Here is a 19,737-nt window from a genome sequence, read left to right as displayed (position 1 = left end):
CCATCCCTTTCAAATCCCTCCCCATGTCCCTTCCCTCCCAAACTCCCCCCTCACCTTCAAATCTCCCCACCCTCATTGCTTCTCAATTTCCCCCCTCACTCCCCCTCCTCAAAGCGTCCTCCCCGCTTCTTCCCCCTTCAAACTCTCACCTCCATCTCCCCCAACCTTCTGCCTCGCTCTTCCCCCTCCTCAAATAACACCTCATTGTGGCTCACCCAATCACCATCAAACCTTTTGTCCGCCCCATCCTTCCCTTTCTCCGAGCTATTCTGAAATCTCTGACACACCTTCAACAGCTCTCCCTACCTCTTCCACCTCTTCCACATCTTACCCTACCCCTCCTCCCCCCTGTTCTGTATCTGATGCTCCCCCTTCCTCTTCATTAACGGTATGGACCTCAAACATCCGGGGCCTTCGTTCAAACTTAACTGATCTCTCCATACAGGTTGCTTCTGTCAAACCAGACGTGATCTGCTTAACAGAAACTTTCCTCCTTTATGATGTCTCTGATTCCATAGTATCTCTCCCGGGCTACTCCCTCCTCCGGTATGATAGACCTGAGCCTCGTCCTGGAGGCGGGGTTGCTATCTTTATCAAAAACTCTCTTCCTCACTCGCCCTGCACTGCACTCTCTCCACCTCACCCCCAGGAATACCTCTGGCTACGGCTTCCCCTTCGCTCCCACCTCTTGTTCATATGTGTGTTGTACCGTCCACCAAACAGTGATGACTCCATCTACATCTCGCTGTCTGATGATATGGACCAACTTCTATCTACTCATCCCAACTCTCTCTTCCTCATATGTGGTGATTTCAACTGTCATCATGCCAGTTGGCTGGGTGTGGGTACCTCTCTCACCAGCCATGGCTCCTCAGCAAAGGACTTCTGCGACTCACTGGGACTGACACAATCTGTCAATTTCCCGACCCGGATCTCAGTCAACGGAACATCTTCTCTTCTGGACTTGTTTATGACTAACTTCCCTGAACATGTCTGCTGCTCTTCTTCTGCTCCGATCGGATCATCTGATCATGTCCTTGTTAAAGTGGACATCTCTCTGACCATCCTCAGGGAGCCTGCTCAGCGTCGACGAGTCTGGCATTTCACGCAGGCCAACTGGCACGGTCTTCAAGCAGCCATCAATCATCTGGACTGGTCTCCCATCTCTACCACCTCTGACATCAACTCATCCTGGGAATTCTTCCAAAGTAAATTGCTCTCTCTCATGCACAGATTTATCCCATCTCGTCTTCAGTTGTCATACCCTTCCTCCTGTCCATGGTACACGGAATCTTGTGGTGAGGCTGTTGCCCAGAAACAACTTGCCTTCGTCTCCTGGAAAGCAAATCCAACGGAAGGAAATCTCATTTCCTTTCACAAAGCCCGAAACAAGTGTGTGTCCACCCTCAGGAGAGCCAAGAAACAATATCTCTCCGTTCTCAAGACCGAACTCTCTTATCTGTCTCCCTCTTCCAAATCCTGGTGGCGTCTGGTCAAATCCGTTTCTGGTGTTTGTTCCCCCTCCATCCCCTCCCTTACCTCAAACGGCTACACAGCTGACTCCGCACGTGAAAAAGCTGAATGCCTCAACTCTGTGTTTGCCTCTAAATCTTGTGTCCCAAACCCATCCCTCTCTGTACCCACCATACCCAGTCGTACCCTACTGCTCCTGGACTCCGTGTCCTTTCCTCCTGACAAGGTGGAAAAGTTTCTGTCAACCCTCGACTCTGATTCTGCAACTGGACCCGACGGCATCAGCCCACGGGTCCGAAAATCCTGCTCTGCTGCTCTATCTCACCCTCTCTCTGTTCTCTTCACCCTCTCTTTTGCTCAAGGTCAACTGCCATCTGCTTGGAAATCAGCCAACATCACCGCTTTGCACAAAAAAGGTGCAAAAACAGATCCTAGCAACTACAGACCAATCAGCCTTCTCCCAATTATCAGCAAAGTCATGGAATCCATCATTGCTTCGGATATGAAATCTTTCCTCTTCTCCAATGGCTTGATCTCTGATCATCAATTTGGTTTCAGACCAGGTCACTCCACTCTGGACATGCTGCTTCTGCTGTCTCAACAATGGATGGAGGTCCTCAATGCCAAACAGGAAATTAGAGCTGTCTCCCTCGACATATCACGTGCCTTCGACACGGTCTGGCACCCCGCTCTGCTCACCAAACTCTCCTCCTTTGGTATCCATGGAAATCTCCACGCATGGCTGGCGGACTTCCTCTCTAGTCGTCGTCAACGTATGGCCCTGAATGGGTTTCTCTCATCTCCTCTTCCTGTTCAGGCTGGAGTTCCCCAAGGCAGTGTTCTGGGCCCCGTGCTTTTTCTGGTCTTCATCAATGATCTCTCTGACTCTCTCGAAAATCCTCTCTATCTCTTTGCTGATGACTCCACTCTCTGCCGCTCCATTCCTCTTCCCTCAGATCGGCAGTCTGCTGCCTCCTCACTCTCTGAAGACCTGGACAAAATCACAGACTGGTCAAACAAGTGGAACATGTCTTTCAATCCTGACAAATCTCACACTCTTACTATGTCTCTCCGAAAAGATCGACTGGACAACCCTCCCATCTACTTTCTCAACAATCCTCTCCAAGAAGTTCTGTCGCTCAAGATTTTGGGTCTCACTATCTGCCATGATCTTTCTTGGGAAAACCACATTTCCAAGCTGGCCTCCAAAGCCAGTCGCCGACTGGGCATCCTCCGTCGTGCGAAGTCCTTCCTCGGCACACCTGAGCTCCTCACCACATACAAGGCTTTCATCCGCAGCTCAATGGAATACTGTTCTCCCCTATGGGCCGGTGCTCCTGCCTCACACCTAGCTCGGCTTCACGCTGTTGAAACCAAAGCGTTCAGAATCATTGGAATCTCCCGCGATGACGCTATCTCCGAGGACCTTTCACTTACTCACCACAGGCAGGTTGGTGGTCTTTCCGTCTTCTACCGACTCCTCTCCGGCCTTGCTCCCCCAGCTCTCTCTGGGCTCTGTCCCCCAAATATTCCTGCAGGTCGCACAAGATCTGCCTGCAACCCTCTTATGGTTAAACTGCCAAAATCAAGACTCTCTGCTCACCTTCTCCTTCATTCCTCTTTTATCCCGCCTCTGGAACAAACTCCCTCACTCCCTTCAATCCCACTCCTCCCTCCAGGTCTTTAAAACAGCTGTTCACCACCATCTCTTATCTTCCCCCATCCAAAACCTTGATCTTTTCTACCCCCGCTAATTCACCCCAGATCCACCTTGTTTGAAATTCCAACTTCTTTCCTGGAAGTCCTGGCAGTGTCCATATGTTTTATACCTCTCCCACCACCCCCTTCCCATGCCCCCCCCCCCCCCAAAGCCCTCGCCCTCTCTCAGATCTCTCGATGTCTCTCGGTCCCTGCTCTCAAATGTTGTGTTTGTGTCCTTCCCCCTCTCTCCCCATCTTGTCTACCGCTCCCGATGTTATATGTTTTATGTGTCGGTTTGTCTTTCTGTGTGATTAATGTTCGCTCTTTCACGAGCCTCGACCTTGTATACAAAAAAAAAAAAAAAAGAAAAAAAAAAAAAAGAGCGCTCGTAAAACAGGACTTATTGGGAGAGCGCACATTTAAGAGAACTGTCCAGGACTGCTGCGATTTGGAGGATGGTGCGGAGAGGACATGACTTGCACAATTGGCACTTGCATACAGGACATTGGAGAGGGGGCGTTTGGCGAGAGTCGTGCAACTATTACGTACGCCGCCAGGATACCAGCCTTCCCCCCGTGATATAATTGTCCGTTCGCGTTACACTGTGAAGAGCTGCCTGCCGGGTTTTCCATCGCCTGGACCGGAGCCTGACTGGAGCCTGGACGCGCTGGTGACCATCAACCTGTTCCTCTACAATCCCCGTGTGTGAGACTGTGTGTGAGACTGTGTGTGAGACTGCGTGTGAGACTGCGTGTGAGACTGCGTGTGAGACTGCGTGTGAGACTGCGTGTGAGACTGCGTGTGAGACTGCGTGTGAGACTGCGTGTGAGACTGCGTGTGAGACTGGCCCGTTTGTCCAGGGAAATAAGTTAAGCCTGTAATTAAGACTGCCCTGTTAGTAAGGGAAACATATGAAAATCCGTTAACTAAATTGTTACCAAAAAATTTCTTCACCAATATGTTTGTAAAGGTGTGTAATAACATGTGTTAAAATGTTGAAGGTCAACTCCCGTGGGAAACCCAGAAAAAAAGCTGTTGAATTCGGGTACCAAAAAATTATTTTCGAGAATTTTTATTTTTTTTAATCGGCCCTTAAGTAACTTATGAGGGGTCAAATAAGGGTTTTTCATGATTCTGAGTTGATTGTTAACATTTATATTTCACCACAGACACTCCTTTGTGGAAAAATAATTTCTAAATATATCTCATTTTCTACTTTGCAGGACATGGAGTCTAGCAATATGGATGAAGACGTTACTCCACCTGTGCTCAATTGCTTCATCTGTGCACGCTCGGATACACCAGCTGAAAGGCTCATACAGGCAACTCCAAAGGGATACTCAACTTTATTGAAACAAGCAGAAACTGTCGAAAATGTTACTGTTGTGGAACGTATGAAGGAGGCTCAAAAGGAAGGAAAACTGAGGTACCACCAGAAGTGTAAAAATGATCTGTACAACAACTTTGTTGCAACCACCAAGAAGTCAGCTCAAGCATCAAAGGCAGAGAAAGAGTCATCAAAGTTGAAGAGAAGACGCACTACTTGTGAGTTCAGTTCATCAACTGGCTGCAGTTCTAGAAGATCACAGTCAGTTGACCTCCTGTATAAGGATGTATGCATTCTTTGCAACCAACCAGCCCAGCTCTACAAAAATAATCCAGCACAAGCTAGAAAGAAATACAGAGTGCCAGATAATTGGACTGCAGATACACTGAAGGCAAGCTTGCTGAAGACAGCACGGAGTCGCGGGGATGACTGGGGCACTGAAGTCACTGGACGCCTGGAAGGTATCAACGACTTGGTAGCAGAAGAAACACTGTACCATTTGCGATGCAAACTTATGTTTGCGAGAAGTGACAGTTTGTCCAAGACTGATGAGGAAGGAAAAAGGAAGAGAGGACAGAGGAGTATTGATGAGGAGCGAGAGGCAGTTTTTATTGAATTCTGCGAATGGTTTTTAGACTCAGAATTAGAGCATGGGGTAATGAACATGGACCAAGTCCATGAAAAGCTGCAGGAGTTTGATCAGTCACCAGAGAAGAGCCTTTCTTATTCAAAGCATTGGCTAAAGATAAAACTTCTAGAGAAATACGAAGACACCTTGTATTTCACAACACAGGAAAGAAGGGCAGATGTACTCTGTCTCAAAGATGGCACCGACAATATTCTGCGAGAGCATCATGCTAATCTTGACCATGGAGATGAGAAGACTCAGATCATAAAGACGGCACTCAAGTTCATATCCAATGATATTGCCTTGATTGATTTAGGTCCAAAGTCATACCCCACCACACACAGTATGACTGACGTCGATAGTCAGCTGACACTTGTTCCTGCAAGCCTTCAGATGTTCTTGAGACCGATTGTCAAGACAGACGAAAGAGTTGCCGTTTGGGGGCAGAATTTTATTAAGGCCTGTCGACCTCGGTCTGGAGTATTGCCACACCAAATGGGGCTTGCCATACAACTTGATCATAGATTTGGGTCAAAATGGATGCTCAACAAGTTCCACCGGCTGGGATACACTGAGTCTTACACGGAGACACAAAACTACAAATACTGCTTCCTTAATAGTAGGAGTGGAGATGATGTTCCAGATACTTCTGGCACTCTTGACACCATTGTGGAGGAAACCGATGAACAGATCAATGATGAGGTTGCGGTTGATGCTGCGCTTGAGGATCAATCAGTGATGACAGCCAAAGTGCCAGCCAGTGAAAGTGAATTGTCAAGTAATGATCAGGTGGTCTTTATGGAGGTTGGGGAAACAAACAATGCAGTCACTCAGTTTGTTGGAGACAATATAGATTTAAACATTGTCTCTATTCACGGAAACACTCCCTTTCACTCAATGGGTTGGATCGAAGTCACCTCTCCGGCACCACCTTTGCCAGATCCACAGACAACAGCAGCTTTCCCCCGGGTGAAGTTGAAGGCACTCGACAAAGCTAAGATCCTGAGAGGAACTGAAGTAAAGATTATTCCATTTACGAACAGGAAACAGATAGGAACGAACGCGATCATGTTTCTCCCCCTCGCTGAGCTTTCCTCCTCCCTGGCTCATGATCAGCCACTCCTCACTCCAGGTGACACACTCTGGGCAGCGGGGTGGGTGATCAAAGCCAACGATCCTGAGTTCCCACACTCCAACTGGAATGGCTGGATGAAGAGAATCCATGCTAATGATGCAAAGCAGAGCACACAGATCGAGTTCCTCCCAGTTATTGAAGGAGACCCTAATGACCTCAACACCATCTTCACCACTCTGAAAGAGTGCATACGGCGCGCTGGGGTCGCTATAGTGACCTTTGATCTTCCGATTTGGCTGAAGGCTGTGAATATAATAAAGCAGGCAAATCTACCCGTCATTCCAAGGTTGGGTGGTTTTCACCTGCTGAAGTCTTATCTTGGATCAATGTCTCTGAACCCCAGTGACTATGGATGGACAATAGGTGTGCATGGGTATGAGCCAGTTCCAACACTGGACCCCACGGCTCCTGAGGAGCTATTGCAGTTCACGAGCTGTAATTGTCATGGAGAATGGAGATTGCAGCAACCGGCGATGCAGCTGCAAGAAGAATGGGGTCACGTGCATCTCGGCCTGTGGAGTCTGTAATGGCATTACATGCAGAAACTGCAGTCATGATGTTGTTGAGTCTGAAGAAGACATAGACAATGACTGTTGAAACTTCTGACATTGTGAATGAGAAATAACTCTCGAGTATTATATATGTATGTGAAATAAAAGCTACTTTGTGTGTAAATGTAAAAGTGAAAATATAAATGTTAACAATCAACTCAGAATCATGAAAACCCCTTATTTGACCCCTCATAAGTTACTTAAGGGCCGATAAAAAAAAAAAAAATTCTCGAAAATAATTTTTCAGTACCCGAATTCAACAGCTTTTTTTCTGGGTTTCCCACGGGAGTTGAACTTCACCATTTTAACAAATGTTATTAGACACCTTTACAAACATATTGGTGAAGAAATTTTTTGGTAACAATTTAGTTAACAGATTTGTGAAATATCTCATAAAATGCCCTTACTATGTGTACTACTCCTTCCTCTTTCTATCTTGTACATTTCTTTCGTTTCCTCTTCTTCTTGTACATTTGTTAATAAACCCATCTGTTCTTCCTATCTTCCTGGTTTCCTCTTATCCGATCGTCCTAGTCTTTTCTCCATTGGGTAAACGTGGCACGATCGGAACCGCCATAATCGGGTCTAGTCACATTGTTAACGGCCCGAATCGCGGCTCGCTTCGCTCGGCGTGTCCACTAACGCCGTGGTTCGGGCGGGAGTTATTTCCTTGCTTCACGGTCGGTGTTAGTGAAGGGCTTCATGCCCCCCCCCCCCTGGGTCGACTCATAATCAAAGGTGGAGCCAGCGAGCCCTCGCCGACCAACCAGGGCTGACGTAAGCTCGCTAGTGGGCGTAGCCCTATGAAGGCGGCTTGATTTCAACGCGCGATATACAGTATAAGCGCGAGCGCGAAGCCCTATTACGGACTGCGCAGGGAGCCACCATTGATGACGGACTGAGCAGATTGCATCATTGATTACGGACTGCGCAGGGAACCATTGCTTGATACGAACTGCGCCAAAAGAGAGCTCGATTACCTAGAACTGCGCTGGGGGATGCTGATTACGAACTGCGCAGGGAGCGACCAACTGTATCGGACTGCGCCGGGGACTTCTGTTGAACTGCAGCACGTTATGAACGTTGAGAGAGAGAAAGCCGAATACCTTCCCCGATATATGAACCCCGCTAAGTAAGGTCCGCCCACGTGCAACAATATACGAGCAGCGCTACCTGCCGGGTTTCGCCGCGGAGCTGGAGCGTGGATCGGAGCCGGAGCCCACGCCGTCCTTCTGCTTGGACCTTCCCTCCCTGCCACCATTACTCCTTTCGTGTAAGTCTGTGTTGTCCTGGGGCGTGATAGTTAAGACTGTTTAAGGTTGCCCTGTCTTCTTCTTCTTCTTCCCTTGTACATTTACCCTTCCATTTCCTCTTTAATTATATTGGTGTTAATAAATTCCTGTGTTCTTCCTTACCTTTTGTTTCCTCTTATTCGATCGTCTTAGTCTTTTCACAATTGAATATACGTGGCACGATTTCGCCAATCGCTCAGGATCGGGTTAGTCAACCGCTAACGGCTCGGGCTTCGGATTGCTAACCGCTCGGCAAATTCCATCTTGCCCGCGGTCCGAGCATGAGTTATCTCCCTGCTTCACGGCCAGGGGTAGCACTCAGGTATTTGGGACTTCATTGACCAATCACCCTGGCCACTCCCGACCGGAAGGAGCGTTATAACTTCTAGGGTTGGGGGAACGGCCAGCTTAAAAGACAAGGGGATTAACCGCCCCCTCCCCCCCCCCCCCCCCTTGGTAACGGGAGTGCCAAACCCCGAATCCACAACAATATCAAATACATAACAGAACAGGAGGGATGGGGGAGGTGGGATCCACACCAACAGCAGGGTCGAGGGACAACATGGAAGAAGACTTGGACAAATAAGGGATAGGTGTGGACAAGATGGAATTTGATACAGAAGCAAACTTGGAACGAGGTAGACTTGGTGGGGGTTAATGGGGGTAGAAAAGATCATAGTTTTGGTTGGGTGATCATACGAGATGGTGGCGTGCGATGGACTTCAATGCCCATCAGCCTCCCGAGGTCAGCAAAATGAGTACCAGCTTAATGGAGGCAGGGGCACTGCATCAGCGGGACAGCCGCACCCCCCAGGTATTATAGCTGGGTTGGTTTACCATGAAGCGTGGCCACAACTAAATACAAAGAGTTCACAACATAAAATATATCGGCAACATAAAATTTATGTTTCTTTCGTTTCCTTTCTTTCCTTCTCCTTTGGTTTCTTTGGTTGTGTAAATAATAATAATAAATATCTGTTCCCCCTTATTCATGGGTTTTCATTCACATCTGATCGTCTTTGTGATTTCCCCCATTGAGTACCTGTGGTGCAATTTCGGCCAACGCTTTATAATCTGGTTTAGTCTTTGCTAATGGCTCGAACCGCGGGCTGCTAAAACCGCTCGGCAAAATACCATCTTGTCCGTGGTTTCGAGTGGAGTTACCCACCTGCCTTGTGGAGGGATTGGTGGGGGTGTACGGGAATCCCTTGACCAATCGCTTCGGCCAATCCCACCCCACAGGGGAGCGGAGTAGCTTCAGTATCGGAGACGGCCAGTGCAAATAGAAGGGGGATTAACCCCCCCCCCCCTTGCTAAGGGGAGCGCCGTCCCCGTTTCCGTAACAAATTTTATGTTCAACATAAAGAAACATAAAAACGAAAACGAAAGAAAAGACAAATTGTTCACCCAACCATGAAATACTGCAAACACTGTACGATATCCCGCGTTCAGGAAAGACAAAGATGTACTTGAAAAAGTCCAGCAGAGAGCCACAAAGTTACTACCCCATCTCCATCATCTGGTATATCCTGAGACTCCCCACACTTGCTTACAGAAAGCAGCAGGCTCAACTCCTCCAGATATTTAAGATCATAAACGGAATTGATCACAAAGAGGCCCAGATATCTTACCGGAGGGATGATGGTTCACAAACTGGAGGACATGTTCAGAAAATGAGGAAACAGCAGTGCACAACCAATACAAAACAAAATGCATTCACAATGAAAACCATTAACAGCTGGAACAGACTACTCGGAGAATATGTTCAGGCCAGTACAGTCAAACAGTTCAAATCAGCCCTGGAAAGACATTGAAAGGACTACCCCCTGAAGTATATACCATACCAATGAAGGGTTGATGCAACGAGGGGGAAATAAGCAACACTTTACCTCTCTCGATCACAATAATATATGCAATTTAGTCTCCGTCTGCCTGACAGCGATATATTCAGTCGTTACTTAACCAATCTCAACCAAACTTGACAGGAGGACTAAGGTTCACACGATGGAGGTTGTAGCGACTTAATTTACCCCCTCCGCAAGGGGGTCTTCTGCCTTGGGCGAAATCTGTGTTAAGGTGTGTATCTGTGTTAAGACAGCTAATCGTGGCGTTTCTCCAAGGCTGCTTCTAATACCAAAAGTAATAACATAAACTAGAACGGCACTCGGTAGTGTGCATACCTCCGCCAGGCTGAACAGTTTATGTTTTGCATCCCAATGATAGGCCGGACCTGGATCCGGACCTGAACCTGAACAAAAATCAAATCGGCTTGTTCTTATCACCTTACCAACTCATCCACCTAGTTTAGTCATAACTCGTCCATAACTTTTTTAAATATCATGTTACATATCGCTTTTCACCCGATCACTCAATGGTGAAGAATCACTTAAAAATTCTAGTAGCCGGATATTCACTAAAATCTAATCATTTCGGCCTTGTCACATACTCTACCTCTCTACCAAATTTCGCCCGAATCCATCCAAAACTTTGAGACATCATGTTCACAATCAAACAAACGACAAATATGTCGTGCATAGCACGATATTCGTGACATCCCTGAAATAAGTTGTTGGCCTATGATTACCTCAAAAATAATTGATGGTTGAATTCAGTGTCCAGATATGCAAATCCTCTGCAGACTTCAAGTCAATCTGAGGAAAATTGAGGATTTTAGAAATTTCAAAAAAGTGGTTGACCATAGGCCTATGTTGACCTTTTGGTCTATGTAGATCTCAAAAATAGTTGGTGGTTGAATTCAATTTGCTGACATGAAAATCCTATTCAAATTTAGGTAGTAGGTTGTAGACAGCAACCACACAGGGTAGTACTACCATCCTGACTTAGGTGTTCAAGTGGTGCCCGGAACCATCTTACACTCTCCTTGTCAGGATTGCTGGTCTTACTTCCTGTCTCACTCAAACTATAGCTACCGGGCTAGCTTCAATATCTCTTTCTCGCAAACAAACACCATACACTTTTCTTCTTTTATTTAAGGCCTGGCCTCGATGAGGGCTACATAGTCCGCACCTGGAGCCACCAACATTTAAAATTTTTTTTGAGTCAATTGGATGAAAATTAAGGATTTTAGAAATTTGTAAAAAAAACTGGTCGGCCTTTGGCCTATGTTGACCTTTTGACCTCAAAAATATATAGGATTTTGTCGGACCGCTAACTACCATTTAGTGGTTTCGTGAAAATCGGTTTAAAATTGTGACCTGCAGGAAAGTACAAGTGAGGGGACATGGACACGTGCACACAATTGCTTGTTTTTTTTGCCAAGTAACAAGCAGACGGACAGGGGTGAAAACAACCTCCATCCACCTTCGGTGGTGGAGATAAATGATGATTTTAATAGCATATTAGTTTTATTACAAAACAATATTAATATCTCCCCTTCGCAAAAGGTTATCCCTCCTTGCACAAATGCTGTGTTAACGTGAAGAAATAGCTTATTGTGAGGCAATTAACCTACCGAAGCAAAAAAATAATAATAAAAATAAATAAGAAATATATATATATATATATATATATATATACACATATATAATTTAAAAAAAAATCTCTATATATATATACATAATATAAAAAAAAAAAAAAAAAAAAAAAATATCACAAACACGTATGCTTACCTTTAAACAAACAGTCGCTGCTGCTGTAACACTAAACCGAAATAAATTCGGGGGAATCCCGACAACCTTGAGGTATTTATTATACGACTATCACGTCCACCACAAACACAAACTTACCAAACCAAAGCCTAGATCTTAGTCTTACCACAACTTACCAAAACCTAGATCTACCCTAATCTATATACCCCAAATAAAATAATAGCATGCCCCTTCCTGCTGCTCCTGCATGGAGTGGGTGTCCCAGTGCAGGTAAATCCAAGTAAGTTAGCAGCTAAGAGAGAACCGATTTGCATGTTCTGGAAGCAATGCCCCAAGAACTGAAGCAGCAAACACTGCAGTCAAGTGGGACGAAAATCAGGACAAAATTCGCCAAGAACCAGTAGGCTATAAATGTAAAAATAAGAGTAACGGATGTAAATTATCAATCCATTGCGCAATAATAGGAGGGAAATGCGTGTGGAACACGTGCCAGTGCGGCCTTCTATCAAAGCCCCAAGACTACACGTCACCGACTTAACATTTAAAGTCACTTCGAAGGAATAAAGACGAAATCAGAACCTAGAACAAGTTAAAAACCGCTTCATCAAGACCAAATCAACGTTAAATACAAAGTAAACGAATTTTGAATCAACCAAATCTGCAAAGAATGTGCCTCACCATCACGCTGCAGTGAAAGGCCTCACTACCACTGCCGCGGCCGCTCTCATTGGTCCCAATCTGACGCACTGTGCAGTAAGCACGCCTGTAATTGGCTAATATTAATCACGTGAGCTATTGAGCCAATCGGTTGAGCTGTTTTTGAGGGAAAAGTTAAATTCAAGTGATACAAGCGGTATAGTGATTTATACCGTTATTACGAAAGAAAAATTCGCTTCTTCTGTCAGAGGAAATAACTCGCATAAGGATTTACAAGAAGATTAATTTTAAAAAGTCTCAATAATTATCATCATCAATCACAGCGAGACGATACCGAGCGCGGCTGTGTTACCCGAAGTCGGACATGGCTGGACCACCGGTGGATCGCGGAGATCCGCGAGACGAGGACTCCAAGTTGGACTTCATGGGGAGCACCTTTGATCCAGGGGCTGCGCTGCAAAGCCAGGTCGTGCAGCTACCCCGGCCGGAGGCGCGATGCTTCAACAACCTGGCGGAGTACACGTCTTTCTCTCTCAGCAAGACGGCGAAACCGAGGGGAGCTCCGCGATCCCAGGAGACACAGTCCAAGCGCTCGGGAAAGCTCAAAGCGGACCCAGAGCGAAGGGAGAGACTCCGAAAACTCATGGTGAAGGATTCCGGGCGGGATGAGCAGGCGGTGGCGGCACGGCAACGTGACAAGACTCCCAAGAACCTGCTCTCCAAGATGCTGTGTAACGGACACCAATCAGATTGCGAGCTCACTTTCACATTCAATATTTACTTGTACAGTACAGTACAGTACAGTGGTATCTTGCTTTGAATTATACGAGCGTCGAGGTCCTGCTTGAAAAGATCTCATTACTCCCTCCGTTTTACATCCACCAGGGGGCTCCATTGGCGGGTGGGTCGGTTGCTATTTTCAGGACATGCATCACAAGAAAGGCATAATAGGGGAATGGGAAATACTTTCGAACAATGGATGATTTGCGAAACAGTAAGCTAGTGCAAAGGGAATGAAAGAATCCAACAGGATGGTGGTTGCATCATTTTCTGGAGGCATGGCTGTGCCGCTGATGCAATGCCCCCATTACCAGTAAGCTGGTACTCGTTTTGCCAACCTCAGATAGATGACAGGCTGGGTCAACCCACCTGGTGTTGATTCAACGGTCGACAGGTGTTGGCTTAGCGGTTAGGGTGCTGGCTTGGGATCTTAGGATCCTGAGTTTGAATCCAGGTCGATCGCTGAACTAATGCCAGGGGGGTTGGCTCAGCCTGTCATCCTTCCGAGGTCGGCAAATTGAGTACCAGCTTGCTGGGATGAATGATCCCGGTGTGTACCCCGATTTAGAATAGGTACACCGTATCCCTGCGCATCGTAAGAGGCGACTAAGGGTTGGCGTCAGGAAGGGCATCCAGCCATAAAAACATTGCCTCAAACAGGGAACCATGATTGTCATGGGGCCTTCAAGGCTAACCCCTGCTCTAGCGGGGAAAAATGGCCTTAAAACGATCATTCATTCATTCATATTCACAGGGGCTCAAACTCAGGAGCCTAAGATCTCGAGCCAGCCACCTTAACCGTGAAACCAACACCAGGCTTGCCAGGATGGTGAAGAGGGATAGCAATTGTGCACTTACCTTTTACCTGTCCACTCTGGATTTGATTCCTGACCCGACTACCATCTAGTATAAACTATCGGATTAGTTGGTGGACGTTAAATATCCCACGGTGTCATTCGCGAAGAGTAGGCGTGCCATCCTGGATAAATTCCAAATTCCTGCCCTAACTATTGCTGGGAAAGGGATGGCAAATCTCCCAATATGTTCCAAGGCCAAAAAACTGCTTCGGCAGAACACAGAGTATGGTGCATCGGATCGGATTAATGCTTTGCAAGCAGAACGTCGAAGCACAAAGTGTACCATACTGTCTCGGATGGACCTTAAACTGGGCAATCCCTCTGCTAACCTCGGTTAGTGGACCTAAGAGATAAGATTTTTTTTCCAAGAAGAGTAGACCCACCCCTAGATCCCCTGCATCCTGAACAAATTTCAAATTCCTTCCCAAATTGAGGTCGGTCAAACCTCTTGGCTGGGCAGCCAGTTTGTGAAAGACTTGGGCCAAAAGTTTCCCCCAGATGACCCCTCAGGAAGGTGAGAATAATTGTGACCATTAAAGAGGTAGTGGTAGAAAGTGAATGAGTGTAAGAGAGGGGGAGAGGTTAAGGGAGGTGGAAAGAGACTGAGAAATAAGCGAAGGAAACATGTCAACATATAAGTGGACAGGGAGAGCCAGGAAAGGGTGAAGAAGAAAAAATATTGCAGCTATGCTAAGGATGGAGATGGTTGTCTGAGGTGTAACCTGAGATGGTTGTCCTCTGCCGATCTTGAAGTTAATAGGGAAGAGGAGTTGACCGACAAAGGAGAACACGATTAGCTTCCATCTTTATAATCACCATCTTGGTTGCATTTCTTGGATTATTTCATGTTCCGTGTTCTATATAGAGCATTGGTTCTGCCCAAGCAGTTTCTCCGGCACAGGAAGTCATGGCAGGAATTTGGAATTTGTTCAGGGTGTTGGCGATAGCTTGCTTACTCTTTGTGTACGACACTTTGGGGCCTTTAATGTCCACCAACTAATACGGGCAGATGGGATGCTCAGTTTAACATCTATCGGAGGCACGCATGTTGATTTATCGCCCTGCCTGACAGTTTATAGCTGGGTTGAGATTCAAACCCAGGCTAGGCCGCTCAAACACGAGTGTGTGTACCTCCAAGCCATCCTGCCAGCCCATTTCCTGGATTGATTGTTTTGACAAAATAACATGAGATGAACTATTCTATATCTTGCAGCAACCCTGTAGCCCACAGGCCATAGCCCAGCATGCAATATAAATGAACTGGCAAGTAACATGACCAAATCATCAAGAGATAAAATATTACACCAATATATACATGTGCAATTTCAACAAGGGTTCACAAAAGAGGTTAAACATTGAAAATGAGGGCATTAAGACAAATTCCTCAGGTACTGGAGCAGTGATCGCATAACTTTGATGAGCTTGACGAGTGTTTTTCAACAGTTCTTCATCTGTTGAAGAATCTCTGAAGAGCCTGGTGTTGGCTTAGCGGATAGGGTGCCGGGTTGAGATCCTAGGATCCTGGGTTTGAATCCTGGTCGATCGCTGAATTAACGCCAGGGGGGTTGACTCAGCCTGTCATCCTTCCGAGGTCGGCAAATTGAGTACCAGCTTGCTGGGATGAATGATCCCGGTGTGTACCCCGATTTAGAATAGGTACACCGTATCCCTGCGCATCGTAAGAGGCGACTAAGGGTTGGCGTCAGGAAGGGCATCCAGCCATAAAAACATTGCCTCAAACAGGGAACCATGATTGTCATGGGGCCCGCAAGGCTAACCCCTGCTCTAGCGGGGAAAAATGGCCTTTAAACGATCATTCATACATTTCATATTTCATCTGTTGAAGCAAAGTTCCACATGTTTCCTGCCCTCACCCTTCCACAGTGCACAAAGATGGACCGCTGGACGCTCTGCGCCGTTGCGTCATGGAAAAGATCCGTGTCTCGATCCACGTACGCACATTTAAGGGTCTTCGTGGAATCTGCACTGGGTATGTGGCAGCCTATGATAAGTTCTGGAATATGGTGAGTACTACATTGATTACTTCAGATACCTATACAATATGCAAAGCTATATTGATTATCTCCCCAACGATGGTCCTGACGAGTAATGTGAAAAAGAATAACTTTTGCATGTCATTTTTGGTGTTCACCCAGACCGATCGCAATTATATAGCAAAGCTATTTTTCACAGTGAAAAATTGTACATTACAGGTTGGATTAAAGAATATAACAATTGCAGACAATGTAGAAGTTTGTCTATAAATTAATGAGGAGTTGGCATAAAAATTATTGTACTCTACTTCTCAAGATAAAATGTGATGCGACCATGAGTGAAAAGTAAGTTTCGTGCTGAGCCACATGCCACGTATTTTTTTTACAAGGCTTTGGTTGATGTCGATGAAATATACAGAAAACCGCTCCTTGGAATGGCTTTCTATCACGAGCAACAGCTCACGGTGAACAGGGTAAGAGCAATTTGTATTTCTCGCTTTCTCGCCATTTTCACCGCTTGCTTCGCTCCAAGATGCCTCGCCTTGACACGAACCACTTCCTTTACACATCCAGCTATTCTCGAGGCTACGACTGCAGGAGGGACAAGGAGAGTTGGAGGGCGAGGAACCTGGCCAAAGTGCCGCACCCCTTGCTCAGACGGAAGTCCAGCGGGGCTTTGAGGCGAAGAGCTTTTCCGAGAAGCTGCGTGAAACGGCACAGACCGTTTCCTGTAAAGACAGAAGGCACTTGAAAACACCGCCATCGGGAGATCAAAGGCATTCCTTTTCCGATTCTGAAATGCTGTTTGGGCGAAGCAGTGCCAGCGTGTCCGAGGCACCAACCGGTGACCTCCGTAAGTGCTCTAGATGCGTTATGCGCCAACGGGGTATCTCGGTGAGCACCTCCGATCATGACCTAGAAAGGTTGTGTTCCAGCCACGCACGTAGCTCGAGCAAAGACTCAACCGTGGCAGCTGCACGCCGCAAAGCTCGCCGTGTCCGGCGCCGAGAGGAGATGGAACGCGTGTACAAGCGCCACGTCAACCAGCTGTTCCTCAGGGGTGACAACATAATCCTTGTGGCGTTGCATGGCACACACCCGGACAGTCTGCCGGTGAAACGCGCACAGGAATGAGCTTAAAGATCCCACAATCTCCTGCGATATCTTGCAGATTGCACGTGGGAAAGCTTCCTTCAAAAAAAACTTGGATACTCCATCTCAAATGACATTGATATTGGATTTGTCATATCATCCCAACAAAGTACACATTGTATATTATTTAAAAATTATTTACGACTTGTTTCAGAAAAGAAGAAGAAGCCGAACAACCATTGTTCAAACTGCTCGTGTGAGTGATAAACGTTGCTCGAATCTATGCATTTTCACCTTGCACTTTGCAAACCACTTGGAGACAAACTGGCATTTAATCAAAATTTGCTCATTCAATCACGGATTAATAACCGCTTTGTATTCTATTCTATTTTTCCAAGTTGTAGTTTTCAGATCCTCTTGTGGTTTCCAAAGGCTGCGAGATGCCAGGTGGCCCTGCCTGGGAGGCACAAGGGATTGGAGTGACTGTGCCAAGAGACTTGGGGGTGGGTAAAGTGAGGGGTAAATATTGGCTACAGAGGAAAAGTCAGCCAACAGAGGTTCTTCCCAATGTGTACGATGAAGTTTGACTCTCCAATCATGGGTACTTTGCTTTTTTGCCCATTGCCAAGACCGTACAAACAATCTTTTGCCACTAGATGGCAACGGCATCACGTATCTTTTTCACACACCTTTAGCAAACGATCCTTTTGTTTCTCGGGATATCTGTGAAATGTCCTTTTGATAACAAAACAAGAATGCATAAAATAAAATTTGAATCGGTAGCGAATGTTGATGCAATTATTTTTTGAAGTACAATTGGTCCATAAGGACGTTTGCACATTCACTTTTCCATGCAGAACAAGAATGCTCTGTTTCCACACAGGCCTGAGCAATCTTAACACGAAGCAGTGGCTGCCAATCCGAGTAAAACCCTTCCTTCGAACTGCCTTCCACCTGCAAGAATAATTGCTCTAGGGCCAGATCGGTAAATTCTGTAATAGGTAAATGTTGAACGTTCACGAGAAAATTGCCCTGAATTACGGCAACTGATTTCAAGGACCAGAACTATGACAAACCGTTCCTAGAGAAATTAGATTTAATGTGTAGTCGTAATGCGCTGTGCGCTTGTACGCTCTAATGACAAAGAAAATGGTGCATTTCACAAACTGTTTTCATAGCGTTTTTGGATCGGTGAAATGTGTGGTTTTAAATGGGAATCCATATGCACAATTGTGTATATGTACGCATGTAAGCATAATATATAAATGGTGAAATATACATTTGAGTCTTCTCAATCCACTGCAGGAGGAAAACCTCTCTATGATTCCTCCATAGCTCTTTATATTGTGCTGTCTGTGTAATCTATCTAGCTTCTCTCTTCTATCTATCTGTCTATATCTATCTCTATATAAATGCAAGTTGTTCGATTGTGTCTGAACAGGATAAACGTTCTAACCGTAGCACATACAATGCTGAATGATATCTAATTAAGAGCTCTTGGGTCTGGACAGTGCATGCGGAGGTTTACAAATATTGTTTTTCATGCAATCTCGAGTCACTTTTTGTTGCGCACGTGGTGTACTATGCTTAGAGTCGTTGGTTTGCTGATATACCAGAAGTAAAACATATATATATATATATATATATATATATATATATATATATATATATATTGTTACGGACACGACTTAAGATGTTGCTTGACCGAGCGGAATGGCCGCCGTGTTTGCACAGTTTACCCGATTACCCCCAACTCACCCGATTCCACTCGAACGTTGGCCGATTCGCGCTATGCTAAATCAATGAAGGAAAGGACACAACGGCTGGGATAAATGAAACGACACAAGGGGTTAAGTTCTCAAGACCTCCGGAGGAGGATATAATTGGTGATGCAGAAAAGGGGTAGATTACAAGGTAAGAGGTAAAGCACAGAAAAGATGGGCACTTAGTCACAGTCTTATCTTATCCCCGACAGACCACAGACAAACGGGACAAGACTGACTTACACAGGGATTGATGGCAGGGAAGGACAGGCAGTCGATAGCACAAGGTGCACCTTGGCTCAGGGACAGGATACAGCACGGTCCAGTCCAAAGATGCGGGGAGGTATTGCAGCGCTCGGAGGTGGCGTCTCTCTTCCTTCAAGTCCAGCGCGCATCTGACGTCACCTCCCTCTTCCTGCGCATGCTCAGCGGGGAGTGACACGCCCTTGGCTCGTTGGCTCCGCCCCAGATGGAATCGGTCCGCCGCTTCTATTGGGTGCGGGGGGTTACCGGGCTCCGCCCTTGACGAGGAGCTGACAGCGAGCCCCTACGTGGTAACCCCGTCGGAGCACATGTTCGATGGCGGCTAACCAAGCCGGAGTGAGGACGCGCACTCCCCGCGCCGCCGCCGTTGTTGTTGCTGTTGTTGTTGTTGCTGAACCGTGAGGAAGAGCTGCGGGGAGGTATTGGGAGGTCCTAAACTTCCTAACGGTGCCATACAATCACATTCTGGTGCAACGAAGAGTCAGAATTAATGGAAACGAGTCCTTAACTGACATAGACTAAGAATAACTAGCAAGATGTCCTATAGTTGTCTACGTGAGATGCGGTGGACCTGGATGCGACATTTAATGGGGGAAATAGGGGGAGGTCGGGTCT

At 46.4% G+C, this 19,737-nt stretch overlaps 2 protein-coding genes across 2 annotated transcripts in view; one reads left to right on the top strand and one right to left on the bottom strand.

The window, feature by feature from the left end:
* NOP56 (NOP56 ribonucleoprotein) overlaps nucleotides 1–12,464 on the bottom strand; it is a 31,988-nt gene extending 19,524 nt beyond the window's left edge. The window contains exon 1 of the mRNA XM_068106522.2: nucleotides 12,394–12,464. Within this exon, the coding sequence (XP_067962623.2) occupies nucleotides 12,394–12,396 (3 nt within the window). The 5' untranslated portion in view covers nucleotides 12,397–12,464. The remainder of the gene's footprint in view (nucleotides 1–12,393) is intronic.
* A 32-nt stretch (nucleotides 12,465–12,496) lies between these two features.
* Nucleotides 12,497–17,877, top strand: LSM11 (LSM11, U7 small nuclear RNA associated). The gene is made up of 4 exons (XM_068106523.2): nucleotides 12,497–13,103; nucleotides 15,894–16,033; nucleotides 16,393–16,476; nucleotides 16,577–17,877. The coding sequence occupies exons 1-4, from the start codon at nucleotides 12,737–12,739 to the stop codon at nucleotides 17,135–17,137; spliced, it is 1,152 nt and encodes a 383-aa protein (XP_067962624.1). The 5' UTR covers nucleotides 12,497–12,736; the 3' UTR covers nucleotides 17,138–17,877.
* The last annotated feature ends 1,860 nt before the right edge of the window (nucleotides 17,878–19,737 follow it).

This window comes from Myxine glutinosa, chromosome 2, assembly GCF_964187855.1.
Source record: "Myxine glutinosa chromosome 2, kmMyxGlut1.1, whole genome shotgun sequence".
NCBI lineage: Eukaryota > Metazoa > Chordata > Myxini > Myxiniformes > Myxinidae > Myxine > Myxine glutinosa.
This window is presented reverse-complemented; position numbering and strand designations above follow the sequence as displayed.

What these genes read in the sequence shown, in the direction of transcription:
- LSM11 (XM_068106523.2), top strand. Translation starts at nt 12,737, where the DNA reads ATGGCTGGACCACCGGTGGATCGCGGAGATCCGCGAGACGAGGACTCC. An exon ending in CCTGCTCTCCAAGATGCTGT is followed by an intron (nt 13,104 to 15,893) that starts GTAACGGACACC and finishes ACCCTTCCACAG; the next exon opens with TGCACAAAGATGGACCGCTG. An exon ending in AACAGCTCACGGTGAACAGG is followed by an intron (nt 16,477 to 16,576) that starts GTAAGAGCAATT and finishes TTACACATCCAG; the next exon opens with CTATTCTCGAGGCTACGACT.